The sequence below is a fragment of the Mastomys coucha genome, unplaced genomic scaffold (genome assembly GCF_008632895.1).
Source record: "Mastomys coucha isolate ucsf_1 unplaced genomic scaffold, UCSF_Mcou_1 pScaffold9, whole genome shotgun sequence".
NCBI lineage: Eukaryota > Metazoa > Chordata > Mammalia > Rodentia > Muridae > Mastomys > Mastomys coucha.
In genome coordinates this window covers 107,523,707-107,541,565 of record NW_022196915.1, presented here as the reverse complement: position 1 = coordinate 107,541,565, position 17,859 = coordinate 107,523,707, and the positions used below count along the sequence as shown (strand labels likewise).

At 39.0% G+C, this 17,859-nt stretch overlaps 1 protein-coding gene across 1 annotated transcript in view; it reads right to left on the bottom strand.

Moving 5' to 3' along the window:
- Pcca (propionyl-CoA carboxylase subunit alpha) overlaps positions 1 to 17,859 on the bottom strand; it is a 343,795-nt gene that overhangs the window by 288,712 nt on the left and 37,224 nt on the right. Inside the window, exons 5-6 of the mRNA XM_031361748.1 lie at positions 2,741 to 2,854; positions 904 to 957 (exon numbers count right to left, since the gene is read on the bottom strand). Coding sequence (XP_031217608.1) covers positions 904 to 957; positions 2,741 to 2,854 — 168 coding nt within the window. The remainder of the gene's footprint in view (positions 1 to 903; positions 958 to 2,740; positions 2,855 to 17,859) is intronic.

Genomic DNA, 17,859 nt, shown 5'->3' with positions numbered 1-17,859 from the left:
GGGAGGGAGGGAGGGAGGGAGGGAGGGAGGGAGGGAAGAAAATTGAATAACTGTCATAATTGATCCAATAACCACAAAAGTTCTAACAATCAAAATCATATTTCAGTTGCTAATAACTTAGGCTTCAGTGTCATCTTGAGCATAATTATATCTAAAAATTTTATTTATATATAATTATATATATTATTTCTATATATAGTACATATAAATATATAATGAGATATAAAAATAATTACATATAATTAGCTTGATACAAATATAGATTAATCTGCCTAACTAGGATGCCATGAGGACAACACTTAGACCATTTAAAAGTGCTTTTCCCAAAATAAAACCAATAGGATCTGATCGTGTCACCGTTTGGAATAAAAATGGGAAAAAAGTAAATCTTACTTCTGGCCTCATTTCCTATAAAAGTAAACAACTGTAGCAAGTCAACAAACAACCTAGCCTATTTACATAAATATTTATTTTTATTTTTTAATTACTTGTATGCTTGTGCGTCTGTATGGAGTTTGTGCACATGAGTGCAAATGCCCACAGAAGCCAGAAGTGGGAGTCATGTCTGTAGAGCTGGAATGCTTCTAGTTACCATATTTGGGTCTTCTGCAATAGCAGTGCATGCTGTTAACCACCAAGCCTTCTCTCCAGCCCCACATTTAGAATTTAAAGCCAGATCAAATAATGTAACAAATGGATCATAATGGCACCTTTAATTCCTCTCCATTCTGATAATTACTCATTAAGACATGGACTACAGAATAAAAACATCCACTTTTAACAATCATCAAAAAGTCAGTAAATCAATTAGAATTCTATAATTGAGGAATCTAACATGAACTATTCATGTCTGGATGCTGCTTTCTGGAATAACGCAAACATATCTGGTTTGTTAAGACTTACCAAACGCTTTGCAAACTCTTTGTTTTCTGACAGGAATCCATAACCTGGGTGTACCTTTGGAATGAAAATAAAAGATTCCTTGTTACATTGTAAGTCTGTCTAAGCCACAAGGTATCCACTGCTTAAGTTGAAAGTGATTTCTCACTGACTAGCTCACTTCGCTTTTCTGAGTAGAGAATCAGATTCCCTCTTTGTTCTGTCAGCAGGCCACAGTGGCATCTATGTGATAGATACTTGTGATAGAGTATTTCTCTACTCTATCAACAGAAACTCACCTGACTTTTCCTGAGGCTACTCAATAAATATAAAGAATATAAAGGACTACTGGGTCAAAGAGCTTTGATCTATAAACCTTTGGCAAAACAGATGAAAACCTCAGGAGCAGTTGCTCTCAAGCAGCACTGTCAGGGTGTGGTGGTGCATGCCTTTAACCCTAGCACTTGTCAAACAGCCCCCGAGCAGATTGCTGTGAGTTTGAGGCCAGCCTGGTCTACATAGCGATTTCCAGACCAACCAGGGCTAGGTAGAGAGACCATGCCCAAATAAATAGATAAACAAACAAATAAAGCTCAAGTTCTAAATCCCAATAACAAAGGGTGTTCAAAAGCTCCCCAGCACCTGTCAAACTGGACTCAAATGGACATTTGGTTTAAATTGTACTTTGTACCATCTATTTTTTTTTCCTTCTGGTAACTATCCTTTCTCTCCTCACTCTACATTTGGCTAGCCACACTTAGTCTGTGCTATCTTCCCCATAAACCACAGTGTACAGTCTAACCTGTGTCCTAAGCAAGTCATTTTTCACTCTACCACACAGCCAACCATAAGCCATGCCAACATCAGTCAGTGTTGGAGCAATCTAAGGCAAAATACTTCTTCTAAAAGGAGAGGTAGGCTCCTGAAGGAGCCAGAGTTGGAACCTGAAACAACTACAAATCCGATGTTTAAACCCAAACTGAGTGTCATGGACATGGGACAGAATAATTTAACCACTGAACAATAAGAAAAAATGCACTCCACCATTTCATCCAAATAAAAAATTCCACTGGAGACTTCTGACAGTTGAGTATTAAAACAATACAAGTTTTCCTTCTGTTAAGTGCTAATATGCTATAAAAATACATATGTGGAATCATAGAATATGGGTTTTATTTAAATACTTCTTTCTAAAGAAATGAGCAGAGTAGTAAGGCATCTCTGGCTAGTGCCAGATAGCACTGTCTTTAACATCAAGTGGAAAGTTAGTTGTCTGATTAAAAGCAACAAGCAAAAATTACTTTTTTTCCTTGGGTTTGACACCATCCAACCAAAATTAGGGGTGGAGAAAGGATTTATCAATCTAAGTTATTAGCATTTTGTTGATACTAACAACAAACTGAGATAATTAGCAAATAGATATTTTATTTCTAGTAATGAAACTGAGTGTGTACAATCTTAAATGACTAAATTGGAATTTTAAGTCTTTTCAGAACCTGCTTATAATACAGAAGTTTCGGGGCTTTGTTTTTTGTTTTAATGCCCTTATTACACTGAAAGGGTTAATACTCAAAACTAATTGGGATTTCTTTCTTCCTGGCAAATGTGGAACTGAACTGAAGCTGCTCCCTGGTGTGAGAGCTGAACCCAGCAGCCACCTGCAGCATCAGCCACCAACACTGCCAGATGCTGCAAAGCCTTTGATTTCCAGTAGCGAATCCGACCACATTTAACTCATGTGACACAAACTAACTGCAACAGCGTTTTCAATCATTCTTCCTTATTTTTTTCTAATACAAACTCTAGCTTTCTGCTCACTGCATATGAAACAGCTGCAGTAGATAGGTTCATTCAGACTCACAGCTTGGGCCCTGGTTTTCTTAATGGCCTCCATGATGGCATCCATGTTGAGGTAGCTTTTACTGGTGGGAGCTGGGCCAACACAGACAGCCTCATCCGCCATTTTCACATGAACCTAAAGAGAAAAATCCCTGTATTAACAAATGCTCTACAAAAAGAATTACAGTCACTCATCAGCAGATGCAGAACTGCAAATTTCATTGTTTCACAGTTACCCATAGAATCAAATTTCTCTTCAAATAATCACTAAAAGCAACAATGCACCAAAAAGGTTCAGCGTCGGCATCACCCATGACTTCATTTATTACGCATGCCTAACCAATTTCTACAACACACCTGTATCCCTGCTCCAGTTCATCCATGCATAAATATGATACCAAAAAGTACCTCACTACATGGAACCAGACTGGCCCAATATTTTAATAACAGGCACATTCATGCCCACTTCTGAGCAAGCTCCACAGGAAGTGGGGATAATTAGAGGGACTGAATGGATAGATGCAACGAGTCCCTGCACAGCATCAGGTCAGCACCAGGCTCAAATTAAAGCCCAGGACTAAAGAGTTCAATATCATAACACATGAACCAGAAAATTCTGAGAAACACTTAAATACTCTCACATTAGAGCCTTGTCCATTTTACACTTCATCTTTGAAAAAAGGGGAGAAGATGTGTGCAGTAAGTGCTCAGTCTATTTAAATTCATCAAAGTCAGGCATGTGCTGTCTATTTTTAAGACAACTGACTCAACAGTGTTTTACTCTATGTGTTTTTGCATAAAAGGAGGCTAGGTAGTCATTCAATAGTGAAAAGAATAAACTGTTTAATTTCAAAAGGAATCTATCCTTTCTAAAATCGTCACAGTGGGCTTTTGAACTGGTATCTCCTAATGGTTTTATAGCTTAAGAAACTCACAGTCATATTAATTATTTTGAAAGGCAGATATGTAAAACTGGGTATAAACATACACCTGAAGATTTATGATCCACTTTTCCACTGAGAGAGAAAATCTATAATAGAAAACATTTCAGTGCTTCTAAGTTATAACCTTCAGTTTTGAACTAATTTTTTAAAACCACTTTTTGAAATAAGATCTGAAGATTAACAAAGTAGCCTTTTAGAAAAAAAATCTGATTTACTTTTATTAATTCAATGAAAATTCTCCAATTAAGTAATAAAGTCATTGCATATTAAAAGGTAAACAATAACCTACTAAAGGAAGTTACAGATCAACATTTTAATACAAGATACTCAAATACTTACACTCTTTTAATGGAGCAAATTCCAAGCCTTGCTTACAGGCTTTTAAACATTCCATCTTTCCAAGCAGGCTCTCTCCCTTTGCTTAGCTTTGCCTGGCTTATTCCCAGCTCCATGTTTTTCTGTTTCTCTCAGACATCTCAGAATCTGCTATTACCAACTTTGTTGTTGTAATTAAAGCTGTGGGTTTTGAAAAACTTGAAAACCTAATGATCCTTTTGAAAGAATGCATGCTCCAGGTAAGCACAGCTGTGAAAGTTAAATGCACACTTACTTTATATAATGTATTTCTCTCATGATGTGCTGAATTTTTCCTGGGTACTTCACTTTTGGATGACTCTCCTTTAATATGAACTCTCACAAGTGTTGGCAATGAATCACATTCCACCTAAGAATTTCACTTTAACGTTTTACCATCTATGTTATTGTGACATGCGTATTTCCTCCACAAATCCTAATGACATACAAGAGAAAGACTATACCTTAAATTCTTTTTAAAATCTCCTAACAATGCTACACGCTAAAATATTCAGGATAGGAGTTTATTTAATAACTTGTATTATTAAATGATAAAACTGTTTTACTTACAGCCACAACAATAAATCGTTGTCTTGGATAACAAAGTCTAGCTACACTCAAAGGTCACCTTCTTAGCCAATGGATCTGGCAAGTGCACGTGTATGGTGGGAAAAAAAATTAAAAGATACACATATGCCCAAAATCTCTACAATGAACACATATAGAAAAGGGGAAAGGAAGACTCTGACGGCACTGGGACTCCAGACTCCAGTCTTGTCTTCAAGCTTCCATGATGCTGCATATATAACTTAACTTTCTGCTCTTCTTTAGCTACCACAGCAGACCTGCTTTCCTACATTTTCACAAACCTAATGTAAACATGCCAAGGACAAGCTCAGAGTCTAACATGTTGTCACTGATGACCCACACTGCTCTAATAAATACTCCAATACCTTATATGTCCCAAGAAGGTCAAAGCTGCAATGGACTTGACAGAAAAGAGCTACACACATACTTTCTAAAAAGAGTTATTTCTCTTTCTCAGAAATAAATTTCACCACAGAGGGATGGGTTATATATATATCTCCACAAACTTACAGTCTAGCTTAGGGTCAGAATTGATGGGCAAAATCCCTTGGGGCTGGGGTAGGGACCATCTAGAATCCCCTTCACTTCATTTACCACAGAGACAGTAACAAAGTGAAGTGGAAAGGCTAGTTTTTAAAACTTCTGAAACTGGACCAGGCATGACAGCACATGCCTTTAATCACAACACTTAAGAGTCAGAGAAAGGCAGATCTCTGCAAGCTTGAGGGCAACATGATCTACATAGTGAATTTCCCAGTTCCAAAAAAGCTTTTGAAACTCCATTTGAGCTGCCAGGTGAATGTTGTTGTTATTGTTGTACACAGTATGTGAGGTGCTTTCTTTGCTTTAATTACATTTTTTAACTTTGTAGAAGCACCTACACAATCCTGAAGAGACTTTGCTTACCAAAGTTTTTATGTTTCAAAAATTTCAGCATCTTAAAAAACAAATTTTAAGTAAGTTAATTTTAAGAAAAAAAAAGAAAAAAATTTGAAACTTTTTGGATTAATAAAAAAAATCTATATCAACGAATGAGATTCCTGAGATATGTCAAAAATATTCAGTTTACCTTCTATGTTTATCAAGAAAACCGTACCTTAGTGTTTAAAAATAAATGTACTGGGCCATGTAGCATATTCAGCATAAAGTACAATGGTTTGAATGGAAGTTTTCAACACCTTCTAAATTAGTACTATCTGAAACATGAAGATAATTCTTGTCCATAGTACTCCAAAGCATACTTCTCCGTAGGATCTGACTCCAACAGAATAGACAGAAATACATGTGTGTTCCATGTGATAACCTTCAAGGCAAAATACTCCCCACAACACCAACAGGTTGACAAAATGGAGACTAGAGAAAATTCTTGCCTGAATCAGCAAGGCTCACCCAATCCCAACCAGACATCAGGATCCACCAAATCTAACTCAAATGTCACTAATGTGAAAGTTACTAAGAACTGGAAAGGTGAAGACAGGAAAATCAACCACACAATGTTACTTTGAAGCATTAAAAAGAGTTACTTTCAAGCACTCAGATAAACTCCTGTTTCTAAAGAGACAATTTGATCTCTACACTTGCTTTGGTTACATTTTATTAAAGTGACTATTTAGTTCAGGATTATTTTGAATGATAGAGTTAAGGACTTTGTTACTTTTCAAAGTGTAAATCTCAATCTTAAAAATAATAAGAACAGAAGAGCTGCAAAACTTCTGGCCCACTTTTTTATGTATATGGAATGTTTTGCTTGCATGTACATTTGTAAACTATATGCATTCAGAGTCCACGGAGACCAGAAGAGGGAGTCAGATCCTCTGGAACTGGAATTACAGATGGTTGAGGGCCACCATGTGGGTACTGGGAATCAAACCTCATCTTCTGGAAGAACAATCAGCTTGTAACCACTGAGCCATCTCCCAGTCCCCTGGCCCATTTTCTACATGCTGTTTTTTTTAAGTCACAAAAGATAAGTGATATGGATCAGTCAGGATTCTACATTGGGTTGTTTACTATTGTGCTTTAGTTTTTTAAAGTGGTCTTACTGGAATGTAGGGCTGCATTGCTGTTGCTCTAGGATACACAAATACACACATACACACACACACAAACATACACACACACACAAGACTAGAGGTGTAATACTACAAGTTCTTTGTAGACATCAGGGAAAAGAGGAAGAGCAGCAGACACTAAGTTCCCAAGCAAAGCCTTAGCAAAAGGCATGTGTGTGGAGCTGGGGACACAGGGGACAATGAAAAGAATTCTGAGACACAGAAAAGAAGTCACAGGGATGGACAAGGAACAAAGGGTTATGGTGGAGATTGGTGACTGGATGCAAATGCTGGAAGAAGCACAGTGCAGACTGGGGAGCGGTTTGGATTTGTTTTCTTTTGTTAACTTAGGGAAACTTGTGAGAAAACTGTAAATAATGAACTAAGAACAGCTATTGAACCTGGTTCCTAATTTGCAGGTAACAATAAAGCTACAGAAGCCTCCCTGAATATGAATATAATATTTTGTGCACATACATGTGCTTCTGTAAGAAAATGCCTGAATACATGAATACTCCAAACTAAATAACCTAGAGCTTATGTCAACTTACGTTCTATTATGAGAAACATCTCCACAGCAAATACAATTGAGCACTTTAATTTCAATTTAATGGAGAAAATACATCTTCAATTTAAAATTTTTTATATTAGTGGGGTTTTTTTGTTTGTTTGTTGCTCCATTTCTGAGACAAAGTCTCATGTATCCCAGGCTGGACTCAAACCCATAATGCTGGTAAAATGACCTTGAATTTTTGATACTCCTGGCCCTTCTGAGTTCTGGGATTGCAGTTCTGTGTCTCAGCGCCTGGCATTTTGTGGTCCTGGGGATTCAACTCAGATATTATGTCACAGTGTTGGTGAGCTGCCTAGCACAGTGTGGACCACTAACCACCCCATCTTCCCTGACAAACAACTTAGGTCAATATGATTTTCCTAAAGACTTAGCTGGTATCTGGCACTACCAGTGTGCTTGGTGCACTCAGAGCCAGACATCCTGAAATATGAGTGAAGGATTGCTGTGAGAGCCACGTGGGTTTTGGGAACTAAACCCACATCTTCTTGAAAGTGTAACAAATACTCTTAATCATGAGCCATCTTTCTGCCCCTTAGTTCGTGTGTGTGTGTGTGTGTGTGTGTGTGTGTGTGTGTGTGTGTGTGTGTATGTGTGTGTTTCAAGTCAGGGCTTCTCTGTGTAACAGCCCTGGAACTCACTTTGTAGAACAGGATGGCCTCCAAAGGTTCACCTGCCTCTCTCCCCTGAGTGCTGGGATTAAAGGTGTATGGCACCACATCTGGAAGTTTATTACTTTTTAATGAACTCACTCATACTTCTGAATTCAGCTCAAATTTTCAGGATATGAACGGAATTTAGTCAGATTCTTTGCCAGAATGTAACACTCAGGAGGCAGAGGAAGGCAGATTTCCATCAACTCAAGGCCAGCCTAGTCTACAGAGTGAGTTCCAGGCTAGCCAGAGCTACATATTTATGTTTCAAATAAATTAAGTAAGTAAATAATAAATAAATAAATAATAAATAAATAAAATCTACAATCAATCCCCTTTGTGTTGTTTCTATGACATTCACCAAAAGGACCAGATAGTCTTAAAAGAGCACTTCAAATGGTACATTCTCATAGGAAGATATTTAATGTTATGAAAATTACACACCAAATAAGAATCTTGCCCTGATGTATACACACAAAAAAAGGAAGAGGGACCCTTAATCATAAGCCACATTTTTCACACTTAATGAAAATATAGCAATATGAAATTCTCAAAAAACAAATTATTTAATATATTATTTTAGTATGTGAAAATACAACTTATTAAGAGGAAAAACTATAAATAATCTTCTATTTATAATGGGTTACATACTAGTAAACCCACTGTAAATACCACTAGCTGAAAGTGTATTAAAGAGCCAGTGAAATAGTTCAGTATGTAAAAGCATATTCAATCCACAGGATCCACAAGATGGACAGAGAGAACTGACACCCCAAAGCTGTCTCCTGACCTCCATCCATACTATGGCACACACATCCACATTTAAAGGACTAAAGATGTAGCTCAGTTTATAGAGGGCCTACACAAAACCATGTGTTAGATCCCCAGCACTGCATAAACTGCATAGTGGTATATGCCTATAATCTCACTTGAAAGGTAGAGGCAGGCAGGAGGATCTGAAGTTTAAGGTCCTCCTGTGCCACATAGTGATTTCAAGGCCAATCTGAGATAAATGCAACCATGTCTCAAAAACAGAAACAGAAAAGGAAATATGCTAATTCTACCTGTCAGCTTTCCATTACCTGAGATGAACCTACTTCTAAGAGGAAAGGTTGACTGAGGCTCACTGTTTGGGAGGCACAATCTATGATCAATAGGCCTGTGTGGGTGCAAACTGGGAGAGTATATGTGAAAGTTACTGTTCCCTCCTGGCCAGTTCAGAAAGGAGCAAAGAAAAGAAGGGGCTAGGGGTCATAAATCCCCTTAAGGACAGGTTGCAGGCCAGGGGACTAAGCCCTTCTCAGCATGTCATCTGAGGAGCATTCCCAAGCCAAACCCCAGCAACCTAACCTACAGAGCATCCTACTTTAAATTCTCTGTAAACTATGGCTGTTTCCCTCCTGATTTCAGGGCTAATCAGAACTTCAGTTTCTGCTACTATCCAGCATCAAAAAAAAAAAAAAAAAAAGATTGTACTACACACAGCTAGTCTGGGAAAATATCCACATTCCAAAATTCAATGAGGGTCTCTACAAAGATATGACACTTTTGCAGAACTGTAAAATCAAAATATTTTAAGGCAGCTATGAGATGTCAGGAACCACCTACACACAAAACCTTACAAAGTGGTTTGTGCTGTTTTGAAACCAAATCTCCCCACCACTCAGAAAACATTCCAGCTGAGCCACATCAGTACAGCCTCGGGATCTATAACACTTAATTAGAATAGCTCATGAAAGATACTTGCCTAGATTTAATTATAAAGGCTCCTTTACTCAATATCTAATATCCATTTGGGGAATACAGCATAGACTGAGAATTATTCTATGATTGACTCCCAGAATCAACTCAACCCGCAGATCTCAACAGAATAAACCACTTCACAATACTGTTTATAAGCAATTTTACCCAAACCTAACACTTCCTTTCTAGAAACATGAGGTTCTTTGTTTGTTTGTTTGTTTGTTTTTAAGATGTATTTTATTTATTTTATTTGTATGAGTACACTGTAGCTGTACAGATGGCTGTGAGCCATCATGTGTGTGGCTGCTGGGAATTGGACTCAGGACCTCTGCCGGCCCGGCTCGCTCCAGCCCGCTTGCTCCAGCCCTGCAGTTCACTGTAGCTGTCTCCAGACGCACCAGAAGAGGGCGTCAGATCTCATTACGGGTGGTTGTGAGCCACCATGTGGTTGCTGGGATCCGAACTCAAGACCTTCGGAAGAGCAGTCAGTGCTCTTACCTGCTGAGCCATCTCGCCAACCTCCAAAACATGAGGTTCTTACTTTTTGAACACCCATATGCTCTCTAGCAGACATGAGAACACCTGCCCCCTCATCCTCCAGAAGACTCCAACTCAGAGAAAGCATCAGATGCAACTGCAACATGACCATCTTCAGATAATTTTACTTCTCCCTTTACTGCTCCAACCAGGCAGCCACCATGATGGCCACATAGAAGCAGCACAGACAGGCAGAAAGGCAGCTGGGTGACTGGAGATTGAGGGAATCTGAAGTCCAAAGGAGCAAAGCAGTATCTAGACAGGCTCAGTGGCACTGGCACACTTATCAGCCCTCAGTAAGCTCATAAGTGATCACATTACAAGTTTATTTCCAAATTCATAGCTGTACAAATTGATCTTTAAAATCGAGCAAAAACACAACGATGTAATTGACATTCTTCTCTAGCCTTCAGAGACATGACAATGCAGTATGAATGCAGTGCAATGCAGCAGGAAAGAGGACTGCACAAGAGTCCACACCGCAAAGCTCCTCTTTCAAGTACACAGCAGTGAAGACCGACCATAGAAAACAGGACAACAGCTGAGACAACATGAACAACAATCATCACTTCAAAAGTCGCAATGAGAAAACCACACAATGACACACAGTGGAAAACCACACAAGGACATGCACTGCTGACCAACTGTGAGCAGATTCTTGGGAAGCAAGAAACACGAAATGTAAGGGCCAGGTCACTCAGAAGTCTGGGATAAGATGGCCACTGGCTAACAACAGGCTCCATGGAAGGTACAGACGCTTTAAGCCTTCATCTCAAACATAGCCCATAGACCAAAATTCCAGATCACACAACAGGCAACTCAGCAGCAAATAAAACAGTCCAGAAGAAGTTAATTTTACCAGTCTGGCAAAATCTTTCAAACACTTTAATTTTTCATGAATTTAACTAAAACATTTTATAATTTCCACATATATATATATATGAATTATCATATAAACTTTTCCTTTGATATGTTAACATGATAGAGACATTGCTAGATTTTCTGACATCTAAACATCTATTCCCCATTCTGTGCATTTCTAATACACTACAAGTAATAAACAAGGAATTGAATTTAGATGGTCACCCTGGTCACATTAATAAATACCTAAGGCATTAGTGAAGCACAACTTTGGGTGCAGCTATGCACCAGATGTGAGTGATACCACACCATGCACTGAATAAAAAGAGAAGAAGCCATCCAAGAACTGACATTCCCTTTTCATCTTCCTATCTGGTGCCACTCCATTGCCATGCTGCCCCCTCTATGTTGACTACACCTGTCAGAACTGTGAGAGAAGAAGGAGCTTTGAGTCAGGAATTTGGTCATAGGAATGGTAAAGAAAACCAATACAGCATATAACTAATAATGCTGGTACAGGCCACTGCTACACACATAATACTTTGTAAACACTAGAACATCAGAGTCAAGCTAAGCTGTGTTTTCTAATATTTGATTACTTTTATCAATAGTAGGACTTCCAGTCCTTCTTAAATACATGCTTAGAAAAAAAATAAGGCCATGATTAGTTCTTCTTCCACATCACAAGGTATAATAACATCAGAATACACTCATTCCTTTGAAAGTGTCATTCAAAAATCACTATGTGTAAGGCCGGGCGGTGGTGGTGCACGCCTTTAATCTCAGCACTTGGGAGGCAGAGGCAGGCGGATTTCTGAGTTCGAGGCCAGCCTGGTCTACAGAGTCAGTTCCAGGACAGCCAGAGTTATACAGAGAAACCCTGTCTCGAAAAGAAAAAAAAAAATCACTATGTGTATATACTGCTAGAGATCAAACTTGGGGTGGGTTATTCACAACAGGCAAGCACTTGCCCATTGAGCTGCAGCCCCAACCCCAACTTCTGATATGTAAAAAGTGATTTTAGAAATCTGCCCTTTATAATAATGGGAGAATATTCCCAAGATCTTCTTAATTTTTTGCTAATAAGAATTTCTGTACAAGTGAAAGATCTGTATAACAAGAACTTCAAGTCTCTTAAAGAAATCGAAGATCTCAGAAGATGGAAAGATCTCCCATGCGCACGGATTGGCAGGATAAATACAGTGAAAATGGCCATCTTCCTGAACGCAATCTACAGATTCAATGCAATCCCCATCAAAATTCCAACTCAATTCTTCATAGAGTTAGAAAGAGCAATTTGCAAATTCATTTGGAACAACAAAACCCAGGATATCGAAAATATTCTCAACAATAAAAGAACTTCTGGTGGAGTCAGCATCCCTGACCTCAACCTGTACTACAGAGCAAGTGTAATTAAAAATAATAAATAAATAAATAAATAACTGTATGGTATTGGTACAGAGACAGACAAGAAGATCAATAGAATAGAACTGAAGACCCAGAAATGAACCCACACACATATGGTCCCTTGATATTTGACAAAGGAGCTAAAACCATCCAGTGGAAAAAAAGACAGCATTTTTAACAAATGGTGCTGGTTCAACTGGCAGTCAGCATGTAGAAAAATATAAATCGACCCATTCTTATCTCCTTGTACAAAGCTCAAGTCCAAGTGGATCAAGGATCTACACATAAAACCAGATACACTGAAACTTAAAGAGGAGAAAGTGAGGAAGAGCCTTGAACACATGGGTACAGGGGAAATTTTCCTGAACAGAACACCAATAGCTTATGCTCTAAGATCAAGAACTGACAAATGGGACCTCATAAAATTGCAAAGCTTCTGTAAGGCAAAGGACACTGCCAATAGGACAAAATGGCAACCAACAGATTGGGAAAAGATCTTTACCAATCCTACATCCAATAGAGGGCTAATATCCAATATATACAAAGAACTCAAGAAGTTAGACTCCCAAGAATCAAGTAGTCCTATTAAAAAATTGAGATACAGAGCTAAACAAAGAATTTTCAACTGAGGAATATCGAATGGCTGAGAGCAACATCCTTAGTCATCAGGGAAATGCAAATCAAAACAACCCTGAGATTTCACCTCACACCAGTCAGAATGGCTAGGATAAAAAACTCAGGTAACAGCAGATGCTGGCAAGGATCAAGAGAAAGAGGAACACTCCTTCACTGCTGGTGGGACTGCAAGTTGGTACAACCACTCAGGAAATCAGTTTGGTGGTTCCTCAGAAAATTGGAGCCAGCTCTACCACTCCTGGGCATATACCCAGAAGATGCTCCAACATGTAATAAGGACACATGCTCCACTATGTTCATAGCAACCTTATTTATAATAACCAGAAGCTGGAAAGAACCCAGATGTCCCTCAACAGAGGAATGGATACAGAAATTGTGGTACATCTATACAATGGAGTACTACTCAGCTATTAAAAACGATGAATTTGCAAAATTCTTAGGCAATTGGATGGAATTAGAAAATATCATCCTGAGTGAAGTAACTCAATCACAAAAGAATAGACATGGTTTGCACTCACTGATAAGTGGATATTAGCATAAAAGCTCCAAACACCCAAGATACAATTCACAGACCACATGAAGCTCAAGAAGGAAGACCAAAGTGTGGGTGTTTCGGTCCTTCTTAGGAGAACAAAATACTCACAGGAACAAATATGGAGACAAAGTGTAGAGCAGAGACTGAAGGAAATGCCATCTAGCGACTGTCCCACCTGGGAATTCATCCCATATACAAACCCAAACCCAGACACTATTATGGATGCCAAGAAGTGCATGTTGAAAGGAGCCTGATATGGCTGTCTCCTGAGAGACCCTGCCAGAGCCTTACAAATACAGAGGCAGATGTTAGCAGCCAATCATTGGACTGAACGTGGGGTCCCCAATAGAGGTGTTAGAGAAAGGACTGAAGGAGTTGAAGGGGTTCGCAATCCCATAGGAAAAACAACAATATCAACCACCCAGACCCCCCAGAGCTCCCAGGGACTAAGCCATCAACCAAGGAGTATACATGGCTCCAGCTGCATATGTAGCAGAGGATGGCCTTGTCAGACATCAATGGGAGGAGAAGTCTTTTGTCCTATGAAGGCTCCATAGATGCCCCAGAGTAGGGATATGGAGGGCGGGGAAGTGGGAGTGTGTGGGTGTGTGGGTGTGTGGGCGGGTGGGTGTCGAAACACCCTCAGAGAAGCAGGGGAAGGGAGGATGGGATAGGGGGTTTTCGGGGGGGGGGGACTGGGAAAGGGGATAGCATTTGAAATGTAAATAAAGAAAATAGCCAATAAAAAAAGAAAAAATGAAAAAGAAAAAGTTGCGGGAAGCTGGTCACATAGGCCTCCTCTGTTCAGCACATACTGAAATTTCAGACTCAGAACAGCAACCATGGTCAGCTAGGACAAGCTGAAATTACAGAGGTGCTACTTGCCTTCAGTCTCATGGGCGCTAGCAGAAGGCAGCTCCCAAGCAGCTCTCTGAGGGAATGGCATCATGGATCTGCCATACACAATCCCTCATTAACACTGTCACCACATTGAGCCCTTCTATAAACACAATCACTTTGTTGGCTCGTTGGCATACACTGCCTCATATAATCTTTGTGGCAATCCCTTCACATTGGTATTGATTTTCTAGTGGGGCGATTGAGGCTTACAGATAGCACCCAGGAAAAAAAAAAGAAAAAGAATTTTTGTTGCAAAAGCCAAGTTGTTAAATGTTGGTATACAACATTTAAGAGAAGACCGAGGCCTGTACCTGGCTGGGGTTATTAGGTGAACTTCACTATCCAGGTGAAAGATAACAACAGGAATAATAACAATGTCCTTTTTTATACTAAAAACTTAAGAGCAAAGAGTAAAATGTTGTCTCTCTTTGGGATTTTGTTTATTTAAAAGTTCTGGCGAGTACAGGGCATGTAGCTTAGAGAGAGCATTTAGCAGATATATATGAAGCCTTGGGTTCAACTTCCATCACAAAAAGAAAGAAAAAAAAAGGAGTTGGAACATCCTGCTAAACGGCCAATTACATGAACATATAAATTAATCTAATAATTCATACATGGCTTTTCTCCTGTCCAGATGCAATTTCTGCCCAATTCCTGGATAAAGTCACAGTTCCTCTTCACTGGAATGACTGGCTTACCCTTAACACCAGGGGGTTTAAACCATCAGTCATTTAAGCTGCTTTGCTAGGTTTTGACAATTTAGCCTGCTGAGCTCACAGCTCCCAAGGGAGGGTGTTGGTTGCAAGTTTGACTTCTGCTGCTGCTGACCACTATCACAAAGTGCATAGATAATGGACTTCACCAACAACCACCCGCAGGTTAACACTCCAAGCATTAGCCATAATGTTGCTTTAATTAAGTTAATAAATAAAGGTCACAGTTCGATACAAAGTTTTATTAAATTTGACAGTGTTTACAATTTTTAAAAAACTGTGTGTTCATCTGTACAGTGCCATTATAAATTTGTCTACAGATAAAATACAGTTTGCTTATGGACTTATGCTGCATTTCAATTTATTTTCTAAAGGAATTCAATTTATTAGCTTCTTTTCCCCAAAATATGTCCCTTTCTAACTGATGGTTTCATGGCAGATGGCTCTAAGCATGCTGGGCACAGAATGGGTCTACCTGGCATAAAGAGACCACCTACCACACAAAGGAGGCTCCACCCTCCCCATCAGATTCTAGAGCATTTTGATGGTGAAAAAGATGCTTTGATTCTTCTATAGCTTTATGTATTAAATATTAATTTCTTTCTGAAATGCTTGAATTATTTTTCATCTTGAAAAATAAAGTCACATAAATTGTAGTTTTGAACCCAAATCATTTATGCAGTATGAAATGAGCCAGAATACTTGTGTTGAATATAAGAAAGGGCTAAGCAAATTCTTAAAGGAACATGAAGTCAGAGGTGTACTCTCATGTTAAATGGATGGGCATTACTTTAAAATGCAATTCACAGAACCAACACAATTGACACAATCCTCTATTTTTATATGGACAAAGCAAATTGAAGCTATTTTATTGAAAATAAGAGAGTGAATGCTGAATTTAGCTCGTGTACATACTGAATTCAGCAATAATTGTATTTTTTAAATACACAACATGACAGGCACTATGGTAGATAATAATGAATCAGCATGGGAGCCATTTAATACACGTCTTGATTAACTCATTGCCTGTCCAGTTCACACAGGCATGCTTACATGTCATAATCGTCATAGTTCCCATCATCCCCAGCACTCGCACTCCAGCACCTTGATTAGTGCACAGCTCCCAGACGGGCCATTGCTAATGCTAAATCATTCTCTTCCAGCCTCCTGCCACTGTTCTGCAGGGTCTCCAATTAAATCTAATGTCCCTGATGAGCCATATTAATGTGAACAAATTCCTACCAGGGATCCTATCCTATTCCATTTTGCCCCAAAATGCTGAGGAAGTAATTTAGCTAAGCCAAGATAATCAAAACATTTAAAATGGAAAGAGTATAATGTTTCTGCAGAATAAGTTTTTCTAAAGACAAAAATAGCAGAAAAAATTGTCTAAACATCTCAAATGCATTCTTCTCCTGATTGACGAAAAGGTCTAATGTTTCAAATTTGCATAAGTATATGCAGTATATCCTGCTCTAAAAAGAATAGTTACGTTTTATAAGAAAAGTGAATGACAATAAGATTTTAAGCAAATATCCCATTCAAAAACCCTTGATTTGTTGGGCCCAGAGGCCCTGGATGGTAAGTTCCAGCTACTCAGGAGAGTGAGAATATAGGAGCACTTAAGCCATGGAGTGCAAAGCAACACAGTAAAACCTCACTACACATCCCTTAACACCCCCCCCAAAAAAGTTAATAGTATTTTAATTTCCTAATCACAAGAGTAAAACTAAATCAATGGAACCAAGTCCTCTCTTCCCTCCAAATGCAGCACAAGAACAACTAACTACCCAGTGACTTTCTGATGGGCTTTATGTTGTTAAGCAAATTCTTCGCTGAAGGATGACAGCTATAGATATCTGTTTAACACTGATAAAAATATTCAGAATAATCCTAGGGTTTTCAAGTGCAGCCTAACTGTTAGGAAGTGTTACAACCTAAAAAGACTAACTAGAAAATATGGATCATGATGACCAGTGTCTCAAATACATGCTTTAGTAGTCAGGGCAACTTAAGAATGTGTTACTAGCCAGGCATGGTGATGCACTTGGGAGGCAGAAGCAGGCAGGTCCTTGTGAGTTCCAGGTCAGCCTGGTCTACAAAGCAAGTTCCAGGACAGCCAGGGCAATTATACAGAAAAACCCCACCTAGAAAAAAACAAAAAACAAAAACAAAAAACCAACAAACAAACAAAAGAAAAGTGTTGCTTAAGGGGCTGACAAGATGGCCCAGTAAGCAAAGACATTGAATACCATTGAAAACTAACTCTGGTGTCCAGAGTTTGATTCCTACACCCACAGGTGGTGGAAGAAAGACTCCTACAAATTACCCTCTAACTACACACCTGTCCTGGTGCACCCAGCAGGCCTAGAGAAATGGCTCAGCTGTGAAAAGCATTGCTTGCTCTTCCAGGGAACCTGAATTCCATTCCCAGAAACCACAAGATGGTCCACAACTGTCTGTGTGACTCCAGTCCTAGGAGACCTAACACACTCTTATGGCCTCTGTGGACAGCAGGCACACACATGGTGTTCATGTATGGACATACTTGTAGGCAAACACTTGCACACATTAATTAGATAGATAGATAGATAGATAGATAGATAGATAGATAGATAGATAGATAGACAAAAAGATAAGTAAATAAG